This window comes from Anser brachyrhynchus (assembly GCF_964034855.1).
Source record: "Anser brachyrhynchus genome assembly, chromosome: 1".
Lineage (NCBI taxonomy): Eukaryota > Metazoa > Chordata > Aves > Anseriformes > Anatidae > Anser > Anser brachyrhynchus.
In genome coordinates, this window is record NC_137694.1 from 190,107,530 (window position 1) to 190,123,647 (window position 16,118).

The 16,118-nt window shown below is 41.8% G+C and overlaps 1 protein-coding gene across 3 annotated transcripts in view; it reads left to right on the forward strand.

The window, feature by feature from the left end:
- Positions 1-16,118, forward strand: part of FLT3 (fms related receptor tyrosine kinase 3) — a 40,628-nt gene that overhangs the window by 20,842 nt on the left and 3,668 nt on the right. For 2 of the 3 annotated variants that reach the window (XM_080575874.1, XM_080575872.1), the window contains exons 9-21: positions 2,001-2,166; positions 5,656-5,762; positions 7,190-7,301; positions 8,805-8,983; positions 10,277-10,389; positions 10,487-10,619; positions 10,709-10,813; positions 11,845-11,955; positions 13,659-13,812; positions 14,169-14,299; positions 14,669-14,793; positions 15,163-15,285; positions 15,929-16,040. In XM_080575874.1, coding sequence (XP_080432000.1) covers positions 2,001-2,166; positions 5,656-5,762; positions 7,190-7,301; positions 8,805-8,983; positions 10,277-10,389; positions 10,487-10,619; positions 10,709-10,813; positions 11,845-11,955; positions 13,659-13,812; positions 14,169-14,299; positions 14,669-14,793; positions 15,163-15,285; positions 15,929-16,040 — 1,671 coding nt within the window. The remainder of the gene's footprint in view (positions 1-2,000; positions 2,167-5,655; positions 5,763-7,189; positions 7,302-8,804; positions 8,984-10,276; positions 10,390-10,486; positions 10,620-10,708; positions 10,814-11,844; positions 11,956-13,658; positions 13,813-14,168; positions 14,300-14,668; positions 14,794-15,162; positions 15,286-15,928; positions 16,041-16,118) is intronic. The other variant, XM_080575873.1, reaches the window with a different exon arrangement.

Sequence of the window (16,118 nt, forward strand, 5' to 3'; positions counted from 1 at the left end):
CTTCTATGCTCTAATAACCCCTTGCAGCAAGACAGCTCTGATTTGCTCTTTGCTGCTTGATACTTCACCAACTTATCTCATCTCATGCACTTGGTCAGATCAAGAAGGGATGTTTAGGTCACTTTAAAGCATAACAGTGATTATGCCAACAACTGCAGCTGCAAGGCTGTTTGTTTCTTCAGGTCTTATGTTCAATTTCCACCAGTGTCGAATAAAGAATTATTAGCACTATGCAATCTAGATTCAGGAATATACAAGCTATTTTCCAACACATACTAGGTTTAAAGCAAAAAAATAAACAAAATAAATACAGAAACATGAAAACTTTTGTTCCAGTCTCAAGAATTTCAGCTCACCTCTCTGTTATTACTAAATAATGTTCACTATTTCTTTGGCAGAAATATACTTCAACATGCCAAAAAATTGGTAACCCAAGGGGAAAAAAAAAAAACTATTTTCTTTCTGTTTCAAGAAAGAAACTGCATTTTCTGAGTTCTTTTCCAGAGAAATGTCATGCCCTGCTCCAAGATCCCTGTGTGCACTCTGGAGAAAGCCTTTACTCTTGGCCAGCTGTGTTGTTAACAGCACACATACTGATGACCTTGTACTTGGAAAGATGAGGTCCAAAAGAGCATTCAAAAGACAAATGTCCGATCTATAAACCAAATAAGCCCTTAATATTAAAAAGGAGGAGAACAGTCATGAAAGGAATTGTTTCTTGTTTTAAAATACTGATATTTTTGTGGTTTACATGGGAGTTTCCAGCTTGTATTTTTTAAACCAGTGAAGTTAGACAGACACAAAACACGCCCAACACAATATAGTGTTACAACCAAAAGAAAAACACTCTAAAGAGAAATCTCAGTCCAGTCGTATTTCTACAGTGCAGGTTTTTTTCTCACCATGTGGCTGGTTAAATACTGTCACAAGTTTCCTAGAGGTTCTAGCATCTGCTTCCTTGAAGACACCCAAACTCAACTGGATGTGGCTCCAACCAACCTCATCTAGTTGGACCTGCCTTGGGCAGGAGCTGGACTAGATATCTCCAGAGGTCACTTCCAACATATATGGTTCTGTTAATTTTATGGAGCTGATCCTTAGCTCTGCTGATGCCTTGAGGACCATGTCCTCCTAGAAGTGTAGGTCAGTCTCTTTGGTTGGGATTCGTTTCACCTCATGAGACATCTAGCCCCAGGAATGATTCACGTTCTTCCAGCTGCCAGTGGCATGAGGCAGGTATTTTCAAAGAGCATTTCAGTACATCTTTGTTATCTTTTATATTACCATGGGATATATCTGGACATGCCTATCTCATTCCACTGAGTGTATCGGAGGTCCAAACAGGTAGCTTGAGTGGGTCACTGAACTTCAGATAGCTTCACTAGGTGAAACCAATCCCACCCTAGCAGGGAAAGTACCAGCAGCACAGGGTTCACCCACACCTTTAGAATGCTTTCTCACGTTCCTGTTGTCTTTCATCAAATACTTCTAATGAGATGGAGAAACAAATGAGCAGGTATAAGGCTGATTTGCAAAATCTCTAGCTCATTTCAGGGCAGGAGAAAGAATGAATATCAACATCTGATTAAGCTGGTGGTGCCATATATTTTTTTCCCCTGTTAGATGTAGCTGTTAACACCTGGAACACACACCTAAAACAAAACAAAAAACTCATGGAGCTGGTCCTGTGGTTCTGTAGGGTGGATGGGGAAGAAGTGTCAGAGCATTTTGGAAGTGCTCTGGTCTGACAGAAAACACAACTCTAGCAGAAATCAGAAAGACCCAGATCAGTTATCTGGAGCTGAACAGAGAGACAACATTGCAATACTATTTTTGAAGAACTGTTTTCTTTTGATTAAAGGGGTGCCTTTTGTGATGTAACATGGTGCTTTTTGTGTGTGTATGTGTGATAACCAAAATGAAAAACATACAGATGTCAAAATTCATTCATTAAGTAATCCATCCTTTTTATCACTATACCAATATTCTCTCTTTTTCAGAAAAGGGATTTATAAACATAACTGACTCTAGAGAAGATTTTGAAATTGGTGAAGAAGAGTTTTGCTTCGAAGTTAACTTTACAGCATATCCACCAGTTAGATGCATGTGGCTATTTTCCCAAAAAATGTTTCCATGTAAGCAAAGTTACAGTGCAGATGGACGCAGGTACTGGAATATTTTGTTATAATTCCAAATCTTTCCTCTTCGTGTCTCATTTGAATGAATTACTTTCCATATTTCATACTCTCTGTATTTTTAATATGTGGATGGGCCAGGTGATAAAGACATGTTAACAAAAGGTACTCAAACATTAATTTGGCTTTCAGCAGCATTTTGTGTAGATAACTTACAGTATCACTTTATTCTCCACTTCAAAATAAATCCTGTTGTAAGTTATACATCCAGCAACCCTTTAGGTTATATGTATTTTGCCATTCCTTTTCTCTCTGATGTAATTATTCAATTACAGCTCTTTTGCAGTTTTCACGCTGGATCTCAAGTTCTCCATGTTCCCCTTTTGTCATCCTGTGCTTGACGATGTTCCCAGTATCTTTGCTATTGCTCAAACCAAACCCAGGGCCCTGTAGTTTCCCAGGCTTAGATCTATTTGGCTCTGCCTGTGCCACAGAAACATACCGTTCTGCTAATTACCCAGGTCATGTATTCTTTCACTGTTGCAAAACATGTTTTGAATAAACCTGTTAGTTATCTACCTTTTCTGTTATTTCCTAAAACGAAGTTCTGGCATGAGTCCTGTTTAAGGCTAATGTTTTCTCCATTCCCTAGGCTTTCTAAATTCTTGATAACATTATCTAATTTCCTTCAGAGTTGCTTTCAGAGTAGTCCCATGGCTTTCAAGGTAACAGCTCTTATTCACCTTAGTGAAAATAAAGCCAAGCTGCTCTTGTGAAGTTTTAGCTTTAAAATGAAGCAAGACCTAGGCAGGAGTTAATGTGCCTGCACTGATTTCTTCTCATATTCTGAAAATCTCTCATCATCTTCTTAAACCTGTGTTACAGCCTTGATTGCAGTTCTTACACTTTCTTTCCATAGTATTTTGGTACACTCAATTTTATCCACTAGCTTGCTGAGTTGTCTTTGCAACAGTCTGGCCTTTTCATCCACATCAGATGGAGTATTGGAGTCAGAGCTCCGCATGCTTCAGAGACAGCTCAGTTGAGATCAGTAAATTGTCATCTCCTGGCAATGGCCACAGGAACTCTGTCCCTGCTGATAAAGTGAGGGCTGTCATCAAACTTTGATAGTGCTGGGTGGGTGCTGGTGACTAATCTGCATGCCTGATTTGGGCTAGGCAGGTCTGTTCTTTGTGGTCAAGACTGATTTTGGAAATGAGGTCTCCTGGGACTGCCATGAGCAGTTGCTCATCCTTGCACTATAATGCCAGGTTTATTTGCTTTGCAGTTTTCTTCTCACTGCTGGTAAGAGCAGGAGTCAGTTTTGCTCGGACAATTGGGCAGCTGGTGTGAATTCAATCCAGATAAGAAGAAGGTGCTATGGACTGGGCCAACAATAACAATTTTGAGAGCTCTTGACATAGCTTAGGTAACCCCATTAATCAGTAAGGTGCAGCTGTTGGTGTCCTGGAATGCGAGTCACCTCAGATAGCCTCTGCAGCCCGGAGGGGACGATCCCCTCCTGCTGGACAGGGGAGAGCCCCACCACTGTCCTGGAACTTGAATGGGAAGGGACAAATGTTTCATTTAGTTTAGCGTCCCCAGAAGCAGCAAGGGGGAGTGGGGTGATGGGATTCTGCCTACAAGCTGTAGCACCACAGATCCAAACGTGATTTTAAAACAAGTTTCTCAAAACAACACAAAAAAGATCAACACAAACCTTATTTTGAGTCTATCTTTGCATATTTTAGTTCACTTCTGTGTACTCCCAGCTCCCAACACTTCTACTTTATTCCTTTCATATCCTTTTTCATTTCCTGTTTTTCCCTTTTTTGATTTCTGCCATTTCCTTATCAAACTGTTCCTCCTAAAGATTATATTAACTTATATTAATTAACTCTGCCCTCCTCTTTAGCTTTTGATTTCAAGTTTCAGTGATTCATCATTCCTGTCAGTGCCCTTCTGTGTTTTCAGAGACTGTTTCAAAATTTCCATTTTATATTTGCTTTTGCTGTCTCTGTGTTTTATCACGCTGCAGAATTTCACTTCCTTCCCAAGAGCAAATGAGTTTTCATATACAGAATGATCTCTGGTAATTTTATATTATTTATCTCACATCCTCTTATATTTTCAGGTACCTAAGGCATACTTTTTTAATGATTTTCTCATTATTTCATTAGGATTTAATCCTTCAGGCCTAGGTTTTCAAAAGCAGAAGTGATTTGTGGTTTCCCTTTCCTTTGGCATCTATTTTGAGGCAACATAAAAGGGATTTTTTTTTTTTAATCCCTGATTTCAGGGACATCTTTAAGGTCATTTCAGATGAAGACACTCAAAAGTGAGTAACTTGATATGGAGATGCTATCTTAGTCAGAAGGCAAAATTCCCAGTGGCTTCTATGTGATTTTTCTTGATTTTTAATTGCATGGTGATACTTGGTGTCTTAGTTAAGTATCTTGCTTAATGAGAAACACCCTGGTTTTAATTCTCTAGATTTCTTTCAAGCTCATTATTGCTTTCTCTTACTTTTGCAATTGCTGGTATGGACTGCCTTTTTTTCCGTCTGTTTAAAACTCCCTGATATGACTGCTTGCATTTCATACTAAAATTGAGTGGATGTCTGCTACTCAGTTTTTGTTAGCAATCAGCCAAAATTTGTGCATGTAAAATGTCAACAACTAAACCTAAGATGAGTTTTTCTTAAGTGCTCTTCTACCGTTGATGAACTGCAAATCTCCCATCTAAATCTGACAACCGTTCTGACTTAGCCAAAAGGACAGAAATTGTATGCCAACTTTGTAAAGATTATATATTCCCTTCCTCCTGTCTATTCCTGACTCAACAGGTCAGTCCTGCATCAATCTTCAAGTCCTCTGCAGTCCCCATTTCCATCATCACAAGCAGGATTGGAGTCTTGCTTTATTTCCATCCTTTGGGCGAAAGGCCATAGGGGGTGGTAGAAGGCTGCCCTTCCTTCTGCAGCATGGTCTTGATGGTTGGTGCTTTGTCTCATTGACATTGAGCTTCTGATGATGATCTCATTTCTGAGTTCCATCAGACCTTCTGATCTGGAGAGGTTTCTCTTGCATGATCCTACCATCTCATGGTTATTTCCTAACACTTTTGTTCATACCAGCCAGAAATAAACATTGGAATCCTTCAGAGAGTAGACAGTTTGATCCTTTGCTGGTCTTAGCATCTGAATCAGAATGCATTATATACCCTGTCTTCCAGTGGGTTGGTAACAAAATCACAACCCTACAGCCCAGATGCACTCCACTAACTATTGAAAGTTACAGAAAAATTGGAGGATGAAATCAATGCTGCAGGAAAAAAAAATCCTCTTATTAAGACAGTTACATTTTGTCTGGATTAATGTTTAATAAAATAATTTATTCTGGATTAATCATTAGAAGATATTGAATTGTTTCAAACATATATATGAGTCTTAACTACATCTAAAATATTTTGTTTTCAAGACTTTCTTTTGTCTTTTTCCTTCCTTTTCTTCATTCCACAGCATTTCATCAAAGTTCTGCAACCATCAGCACCAGTCTGGGATATATATATTTTATGCTGAAAATGATGATACAGTCATGACAAAAAGATTCACTTTGTACGTGAGAAGTAAGTGAGAAAACAATCCCTGTAAAGATGTGGCCAAGTCTGGGAGGGATAATCTTGATCTCTCACTTAAGATTTTGCTATTGATGTAAATGGAGCTTATTTGCTCTTTTTCCCTTTCATTGTGTCATACAGCAGAGGAGATGTAATTGAATATTCATTTTCTCCACCCATCTCTTATTTAGACACTTTGATTTAGATGCTTTGACCTTTAATAATCAAATCTCATGTTCTCTGTAAGAGCTATCTGGGAGCATTTTTGACCTCCTGTACACCTCAGCAGAGTGCAGCAAAATAGCCTGAGTCCTAATTAAATGGGTACAGCTGGACCACTGGGAATGTCCCTACAATTAATATAGTAAGAGGTGACTCCCAGCAAGAAATGTTGAGGTCCAGCTGCCACGCAGGGCTGGTGAGAGGACATCCAGTGTGGGGCTGGCTCAGTCCCAGCCTTGGTTCCATAGCAGATGGAAGGCCTGCCCTCTGTCCCTGACCAACACAAGTAACACAATCCACAAACACATCCTTCTCCAGACCCCATGCCTGCATTTCTGTAATGCAGTGTGGTGTGAAGAGAATCACATTTTTGCCTTGTGTCCTTCCATTTTTAGCAATAAAGATATGGAAATGAGGTGGGGAATACCAAGGAAGTCTCCACTTATCAAACTGGAGGAGGAAGTTGTTAGTTTTTTTTCTCCTCCTCGTAGTTTACCATCAACAGAGGGAACAGAGTAAAAGAACTTAGTCATATACTGAAGGAATTAACACTTCTAAAGAAAACCACAAGGCCTAGGATCCCTGTTAAATACAGTGGCTGTATTCTAACTCCACAGAGCCAGAATACATGTGACTACTGTAGAGATACAGTGACAGGAAACACACCCGTTAGGTGGTAGCTTTCTGTGGTTTGTGTCATTTTTTTTTCCTGATGACATTTGTGAGCTAGTGCAGTTCATCTGGGGGATGTCTGGTGTGCAACACATCTGTGTGGGCTACCCCTGCCCATGGGCTTGGCTGGTGCTCTCGGTTGTCTCTGCTCTGCCACATGGCTATGGCATCTGCCCATTGCTCCAGATACGTGAAGCTGCAGAGCAGCCAAGTGAGCCAAGCAACCAGGCCGAATCCTTGCTGTCAGTCAGAAAAGCAGAAGTCGAGACTTCCAATTTCGGCCCTTTCACTGTTTTGGTCTGGCCGTGCCCATACAGAGAAGTGGCTGCTCCCCTCGACTTGCCCACAGCCCCGAGGCGTGGGGCCTGGAGGAAGGAGGAGGGCTGAGGCCTGCAGACAGCTCCCACAGTGACACGCGGGTGGGTTGTTTTGCACCCACAGAGGCAGATCGTAGCCTGGCCAGATGTAGTGTTACCATGTAAACACATAGGTTCTGGTCACCAAAGCGTTGACAGAAATTGTCTTGTGTCACCTTGTTGCAGGAAAGCCTGAAGTAACAATGCAGTTATTGTTCAAGAAGATCTCGTGTGTCGCTGAGAGCTACCCAGCCTCATCCTGGATTTGGAGAAACTGTCCTGATCTGAACTCATCCAAGTAAATAGTTTTCTCTTTTTGAGTCATTGTGAAGACCGTATCTGAGCTATCCTCGATAATATGAAAACTGGCCTGCAACAAACTGAGTGAAAAATGCACTCTTGACCATTTGGAAAATGGGGTATTGTGGCCCACTCCAGGGTGCAGGAATCACCAAAACTAGGAAGAGTTTTCAATATTTTTGTTGGCATCAAATTAAATCTGTAAAAATGTGTATCTCAGGCTCTTTACACTCAAATAACCCACCTGGGTTTATATCTACAGTTAGGTAGGTAAAAAGTCCAATCTAAGTTTTTTTCTGCCTGTCAAAGTTGTGGGCCATTCAGGGAACACATTGTGTAATATGGGTTCGATTAATTGGCTAAGCTTTGGTTAATATAGCTGTTACAATGACCCAAAGCTACTAAAGTCAGTGAGAGTGTTTCCAGTAAAGTCAGGGAGAATGTTTCCATTTCCTCTATTTATGCAGGGCAATGAGTCAGGCCCCAAAATTTCATGAGAAGCTGAGACTGCTTTATGAATTCTGCAGCTTTTATTTTAGAAATGCCAAAAAAACTAATAATCCCACAGCTGTAGAAGAGCACCAGGTCAAATTATCATTTGGAAGATTACGGATAAAGCTCTGAGTATTTCCAATAGATATGAAAAAGATATCTAGTCAATTTTCTTATCCGCACCTCTGAGAAGGCTTCCTAACATCAGTGTGTTTGTGCAGAAATTGAAGAGTGAAGAAAACATCCAGCTAGCAAGTTTCAAATTCTCCTTAAAACAGCTTTCTGGAAAAGGAAATGCTGTAATTATTTCTTTTCTGGAAACTTCCACATGTACAAGCTAATGCTATGTGCAGAGCTGAATGAATTTTAATTTATTTACTCACCTACTAATTTATTTATGTGAACAGTAAGTCAAGCAGTAAGTTGATGAATGATAGAAAAGCAAAAAGTCAAAATTATCTCTGTGTGGGCTTCCTTTCCCTAGTGTACAACATTCTGTATTTTGACACATGAGGTCTGAAATAAGCCACTCATATAGGGTGGATGCTGTCCATCTTAGGCCTTGAGTTAGAGAAACTTTATGGCTCAAATCACATCCCTTCAATGGAGGGAGTCAGAACTTTTACTCTGGATTCATGCTGTATTTATTGTTTTAGTAACAGCTCATTTGAAGCTGCTCAGTGACTTAAATGATGAGGTAAAGGTAAAAGCAGCGGGAATGGTTGCAGTAGGGGGCTGGACACTGGTAGAAAGTGGGAGTGAGCTCAGGGTGGGAGGTAGAGAGCCCATTTCATCCCCTGCCTTCTCTGCTATATCCATCACACATAAACGACACTGACAACTACTCTGAAGCCTCTCTCTAATGGTGACAAATAAAAAAGCAACCCATCTATCCTTCCCTTCCTCCCTTCCAACACAGATGTAAGGCCTGTTTTGAAACATCTCACCTTCTCCCCTGGGAAGTGCCAATGTGAGCCAAAGATCAGAATTGGTCTCCTTTGTTTTCCAGCTGCACAGAAGAAATCACTGAGGGGATCCAGAACTTCTTGCCAGAGAGGAGATCCCTCGGGTCATGGATTTCAAGCAGTATTTTAGATGTGAAGGAGACAGCAACAACCTTCTCTGTTGAGTGCTGCGCAAACAATCCGGTCGGCTCAGCCTGTGAAAAGAGCTTCATTAACCTGTCAGGTACCATAAATCAGTGTTTTAGCACAGGTTTTCTCAGCTTAATTAAAGCTGGCATGGTAGAATTAATGGCATTTTTTTTATTTAGCTAAATGGCTGGCCATGCAATGGCACTGCAGGTAAAAGAAGCACTGTGTGAATGCAGTGTGGGGGAGTGTTGAGTGGATAGGGGGCACGTCTCTTCTCTAGTTCCGAAGCAGGGGCCTCCTTCACTAACATGAGCATAAATGTCACAAAAATAGTGCAGGATGGAGCTATGGCAATACGGGGGTCTGATTTTCTATTTCCTCTCCATAATCCCCACCTGGAACCTGGAAACATCAATTTTGGGAAGAACTGAAGCCACTCTGGTAGCTGGCAGCAGGTGTTGGCTCTTGATCCTCTCCCAGAGGTCACTGCAGAGCTCCCAGCAGTGCTCACAGGAGCTCTCTTTGCCGTCAGACCCACACAAGGGACAGACCCCTGGCCTGGGAACTGCTGTGTGGTCTCTCTTCTTGTAGGGGCCATGAGGAAGTCTTTCCTTGTCGAGCAAGAAATTTGCCGTGGGTATTTACCAATGCTCTTTATATTTGATACTCCATATACATCCCTTAGGGCAAAATATTTCCATCCCAGGAAGTATGCTGGCACCTGGGAAGTGTTTTGAAGTACCCAGGTACTTGCAGTATGAAGCTTTCCTTCATCACGGACAAACAAGCTGTTTGCTGCTCTTGACTACAGCTGACAAAAGCTGTGACTGCTAATAGAGTTTGAGCATTTATGTTGAAATTGCAGTAGAAAGTAAACATAATGCTTTTGCTCTTAGAATATGAGGACAGACCTCATGTAGCCCTTCCTCACCCAAAAGCACTTTATTGATTGGCCTTGGCTATGTAAGAAGTTACTTGCTGCACAGCAGAACAATTCTTGAAGCAGGTTTTGTGCAGTCTGTCCACTGATTCTGGTGCTTTGGCATCTAACTACATTGCCTGGGGGAAGATGCAGGGAGAGAAGAGGGAAGATCAGAAGAGAAATTGATTACTCCCGTTTATGCTCACCAAGTCTAATCAATGGAAGACACCAACACCTCAGTGCCCTGAGATTTATTAATTCATGTAACTTTTTTTTTTTTTTAATGGAAACAGCTGTCAGAATTACCCATCACTGAACCTCCCATCACATACCCCATGCAGAGGAAGCTCAGATGTGAAACAGCTCCAAACTGTAAAATCAACAAAGCTACCACCAACTCCCCCTGTACCTACATCTATAAGCCCAAGCTCTAATTCAGTGGGTAGTAACATGTCTCTTTTAAAGTTGCAGGAGTGGTTTCTTCGCCCCCGGACAACACTGCATTCTATGTCTTTGCTGGATTTATCCTTCTATTGATCTTTTTTTTGTCTCTACTCATCTGTCATAAATACAAAAAGGTAAAGGCAAACATAAGTACCTGCCCCTTCTTCTTTTGTTCATACCAGCCTTTTTCTTCTTCTCTAAGCCTTTTTCACTTCTTTTCTTCCTCCAAAGCAATTTAGATATGAAAGCCAGTTGCAAATGATACAGATGATTGGATCATTGGATAACGAGTATACCTACATTGACTTCCGTGAATTCGAATACGATCTCAAATGGGAATTTCCCAGGGAAAATTTGGAATTTGGTGAGCAGTCCACAAGGCAAACCACAACATTGGAGCAGCAGCCTGTGCTGTACTGGTTACAAATAATATTGGCATATTGTGTCTTGTAGGACAGGTCCTTGGTTCCGGGGCTTTTGGGAAAGTGGTGAATGCAACAGCTTATGGAATTAGCAAGGCAGGAGACTCAGTCCAGGTTGCAGTCAAAATGCTAAAAGGTACGACAAACTCTGGGAGCTTTTTGCAAGCAGTGATATATTCTAGTGACCCCAAAGCAGAAGCAGTGCCAGAAATCCCTTTAAATACAGACTTTTAGTAGTTAGACCTCACAAATGCTTAGTTCCAAAATACTTTCATAATGCTTTCCAAATCATGTTTTGGTTTTGAAAATTATTGCTGAAGTGCCTTCTTCCTGCAGGATGATGCATTTTGTCCTAAGTGCCAGAGAAGATCTGTGTTGTGTGGGGAAGGATGGAGCTGCTCTTCTCCAAAGATGATGAATCCAAATTCATAGCATAATTTAGCCTGCCGGTTACATTGCTGACTCTGGGAACTTGGGTGTGAGGTCCCTTTTTCTTGTAGCACTGCCAAGTTGTTGCACAATCCTTGCCTCCAGAGTCTGAGCTAGCTTGTTTGTGAAGCTTACAGCACATTTTCCCGCTCTTGATGGATGGCACAAAACAATGTCCTTCTATCCTTTCTTATGGGTCAGGCTTCTTAAACCTCTAATCCTCCTTGCTGCTTTGACTCTGGCTTCTCTCCCAGCTGTCTCCACCTCCCATAAAAGCAGCGTCCAGGCATGAGCCTCCCCGGCAGCAAGCAGAGCAGGAGGGCTGGAGCTCCACATCAGCAGCTGCACCCTGCTCACCTGTGTGCCCGCACAGCCCCTTCCTCCCAGCTCATCATCCCCTGTTTGCTCATGTGCATCAGCTTTGCACTTCGTTGGTCTGCTGCTTGGCAGTTGTCTTTATGGAAGTCCATCTGGATCGTTTTGGTTTCTGTCTCCAATTCACTGACACCACAAGGGGTGAATGCTTGCTGAAAAGCAAGCCAAAGGCTAGCACTGCAGCACAGGATGGCCTGCTTAGCTATATCATACAACATTTTTTCAGAATGTTCCCAAATGTACCGTCAGTCATTTGAAATGAAGATTTGAATGTGACAAAGCATCACAACCATCTACGTTTTGAGTTTTGTTTTTTTTTTTTTTTATGGAGGTTTCCAAATGTGTGTAATTACTTTTTTTCAGAAAAGTCTGACACTTCAGAAAAAGATGCTCTAATGTCTGAGCTGAAAATGATGACTCACATTGGAAGCCATGAAAATATCGTGAACCTACTAGGAGCTTGTACTGTGTCAGGTAACTTGCAATTGTGGAAAGGCACCAATTAAAACCATCAGACTAATGTGGACTGCTGAACAGAAGTATTACAAATTGATCGTTGGCAGCAGTGTTAAATCATCAAGCCATAATTAGCTGCCTATTCCTCAGGCTGCTCTTCCTCTGTTCACCCCTGAGTCCTGACTTTTCTTTCCCTTCCCCAACCAAATTTGCTGCTCTGCACAGCCCCAGATAAGATAAAGATGAACTGAAAGCAAAGTTAAGGGCTTGCATGTGTACAGAAATGGGTCCTTTCTAACTGTACTTTCATGAAGTGATACAATAGCCCTTCTATAAAAGAGGTTTTCTCGTAACAGCAGTGATGGCACTGATATGGGCCTGTTTATTCAGAGAGAAAAGGAAAAACATGTCCGCTGTGAGGGACTGAATGTAAAACAAAAAACTGAAGATGAAAACAACTAAGCAAAGATGGACTAAGTGGCAAGATATTATCAACAGTTAATTATTGTTTGGCTAGTGATATCACTGAGGAAATTGCTATCCCAAGAAGTCCCACTCTGGCCAGTTCAGTGGTGAACAGGAGCGGGTGAAAAGTGGCTAAGGAACACCAGAGAGATCACCTCAGGGGGAAGGGCAGGATTTTACCCAGCATTTGCCCATATCGTGAATTGTAAGACCTGCCCCTGAAAAAAACTGACAGATTTTCTGCCACAGATGTGTATTAAGTTGGAAGGATCAGAGAGAACAGTTAACCCTTTTTTCCCCAGTTTACATCAATGGCAACACAGTCATGCAAAGACATTTGAGGCATACGGAAAAGGCAGACAAATAGATCACTGCTGGTGGCTTTAGTTGACTTGAAGCTGTACAGCAAGTTTCCAGGCAGTGGCAGACACTGCCTTCAGGAAAGCTCTACAAGATGTGGCAGTGCAGGCAGGAGAGCTGCAGGAAAGACCTGCTTCATCTGGCAGGGCAGGGCAGGAACATTTTCAGCCTCATCCAAGTCCTGTGTTCAGAAGCATTTACCTGGCTCCCCAGACTTTTGCAGTCTTCCCCTGAGTGATACTGTGGTGGGTTTGTTTGTTTGTTTGTTTGTTTGTTTTCCCCTAGTGTGGCCTCCCTTGCTTGACAGAAATTCCTGGTAGAAATCACCACAAATTCATAGTTGGTCTTTCTGAGCCAGAAATGGTGATGCAAGTGTAAGACTGCAGGATTGTGGTGTGACCACTCCAAGCAATCCATGGGATGTTTGCTCTGCTCCTGCAGCCTTGCACTGGCTTTCCCCCAGGCCTGCCTGGGTCAGGGATCGAAGGTGTTTTTCCTTCCTTTGCAGATAAATGAAAGACCATAAGTCAATTCTTGCTGTCAAGACAAGGAGTAGAGAGTCACCTTCGCTTGAGCCATTTAGACAGTATGTTGCATCTTTATAGCTTGTGCTCCCCAACCCAGTCAGTGCCTTTGTTATAGAAAAGGGTCCTCATGCCTTTGCAGGGATTTGCCATTCACGTTGGGAGATGCACCACAGGGAAATTCAACTACATACATTTTCCGAAGAGGCTTTCCACCAGTCTACCTACAGATATAGTTGATCTGCCTGGGAAGGGGAAATGCTTGGGTTGTTTTATATAAATTAATCCTGGGAGAAGATGGAGTATCCTTAAGGTTTCAATAGGGAGATTGTTGTGGAAAGGAGAAGGCATTTACATTTCCAACTATTTCAGGACCAATCTACTTGATATTTGAATACTGTTGCTATGGTGACCTTCTGAACTACTTAAGGAGCAAAAGAGAAAAATTTTACTGGACACTGACAGATATATTTAAACAGCACAACTTCAGCTTTTACCACAACTTCCATTTGGACCAAAATTCCAGGTAAGACATTCAGAAACAATTTAACACTTTGTAAAACTCTTGTGTCTTTATAGATGCATTCTCAGTTGTGCTGTAAGCAAGTATAATTAATGAATTCTTGAGAATTTTCATTCTCTACTTTAACAAACAAGGCCTGGGGAGGAACTGAGATTTGCTTCTTGTTATGGTGTTCTTTTCACTGTACTGCAAAAGATGAGAAATCTCTTGTTTCAGTTTCCAGTTTTGGGAAGACCCATGCCTATGCCCAGATTTTTAATATCAAAAACCGATCATATTTTTTCTATGTAAAACAGTTTGCATTTAGCAGATTATGTTCTCCGCTGTGTGTAACCTTTGAGAATGTGTCACCCCTCCAGGATGAGAACCCACCTGAAGTATGGTGTGAACATGAGTCTGTGCAGAGAGGACGAATTTGAAATCACACAAACAAGCCAAAACATAAATATGACACCTGGACCAAATGGGATTGTGCTGTTTTCTGAGGAAGGTAAAAGATTAACTGGTGTTATCTCTAGCAATTCTAACTGTTATTATTGTATTTATTGATCCAGCTAGCCAAATTCAGTGACACAGGAGGCCCCTTTTTGTTGTATGTCTCTCTTTCCTCCTGGCAGAAATTTTGCTGGAGAATAATTCAACAATATTTAAGACCTCAGACTTATGCTTCTGTTCATACTATACGTGGCATTTGAGTATGAAATACCTTTTCCTTTGTTTCTCAGCAAAGGATGCAAAAGATGAATGCCCTTCATGATGTTCTCAGTAGGAGAGAGAAAAATCCTTACAATAGTCAATAGAATTAATGAGAGAGAGAAGAATCCCATGGAAAATTCATACTCTTGGTTGTTTTTTACAGATGAAATTAAGCATATAAGCAGGCAGATGGATGAAGAAGAGGATTTTAACATGCTCACTTTTGAAGACCTTCTTTGCTTTTCTTACCAAGTTGCCAAAGGAATGGAGTTTCTGGAGTCCAAATCGGTATGGTGAAGGCTAGCAAACTGTTTAGATAGAAAAGACAGCCAAAATAGGTCAGTCTGTGAAAAGGCAGACTGAGGAACAGAGCCACACAGTGGCAGGCTCGAATTATACCTCCTTCCCCAGCTTTATGGCAACATCTGGACTGCACTTTCAGGCATGTCCCTGAGTAAGAAGCAGTGGCTGCACTGCACACTTCTGCCTGCTCTGACCCCGGCTCTGGCCATGACCATGAGCAACCAGGGACTGCCCAGCTTGCTCATCCTCCAAACGGCTGGAGAGGAAGGAGGCAGCAATTCACAGAGCCCTGTGTGAATTCTTTCCCTCTGCTACCAAGTGCTGCAGAGTGTTAACCCATCCTGTCCCTCTAAGTGCATTCACAGAGACCTCGCTGCCCGGAATATACTAGTGACCCGTGGAAAAGTAGTGAAAATATGTGACTTTGGCCTTGCCAGAGATGTCGTGAATGACTCCAACTACATTGTGCGGGGCAACGTAAGTTCCTGAATGCTCTCTATTTTTTTGTATTATTGAAGAATGATAGGGAACCAAGAAAGGAAAGCTTTTATTTTTCAAATTCCCTGCTAGCATTATAGATAACTGTATAGACAGTGCAGAAGTCTCACTTTCTCTGCCCTTGGCAAATGCAGATTCTCAGCTTATAATTCGCCAAATCAAGCTAGTGATAGTACTATAAATGAAATGATACCCGTGTCCTTTCACAAGCTTACTGAAACCTGTTGGTGGGAAGTGGAGGGAACTGGTCATTGTTATGGACAATAATAGCACAGGGACAACAGCATATGTGTGAGGTACACCAGGTCCTGTGGGTAAATGAAGAAGTACAGTGTGGACATCTCCATCTGAGCTACTCACAGTGGCAGTCAGGGAAAAGAAAAAGGCTTTCCCAGTGCAGAGCTCAGTACCTTCAACAGTCATCTAAAACAGGTGAGACAAAGTGGCTCCTTGGAAGTGCCTATTCCTCTCTATAAAGGAGATATAAAGAGATTACTGGGAGAGGTCAAGCTTTTCACTTAGCAGACGTGAATTAATTCTAGTTGAGAAGTGAGAGCTGCAGCGAGTCATCTAGAAAACCTGTGTCACGGCATGACCTGGCCTCCTTTCCCCGTCTGTACAGGCTCGCTTACCAGTTAAATGGATGGCTCCTGAAAGCTTATTCGAAAGGACGTACACAATGAAGAGTGACGTCTGGTCTTATGGAATATTACTATGGGAAATATTCTCTTTGGGTATGTTCTGTAATGTGGTGGAAGAGCACTGCTTCTCTCTGGTGGCTTCTGAGTCAACATGTATTCTCTGATATTTTC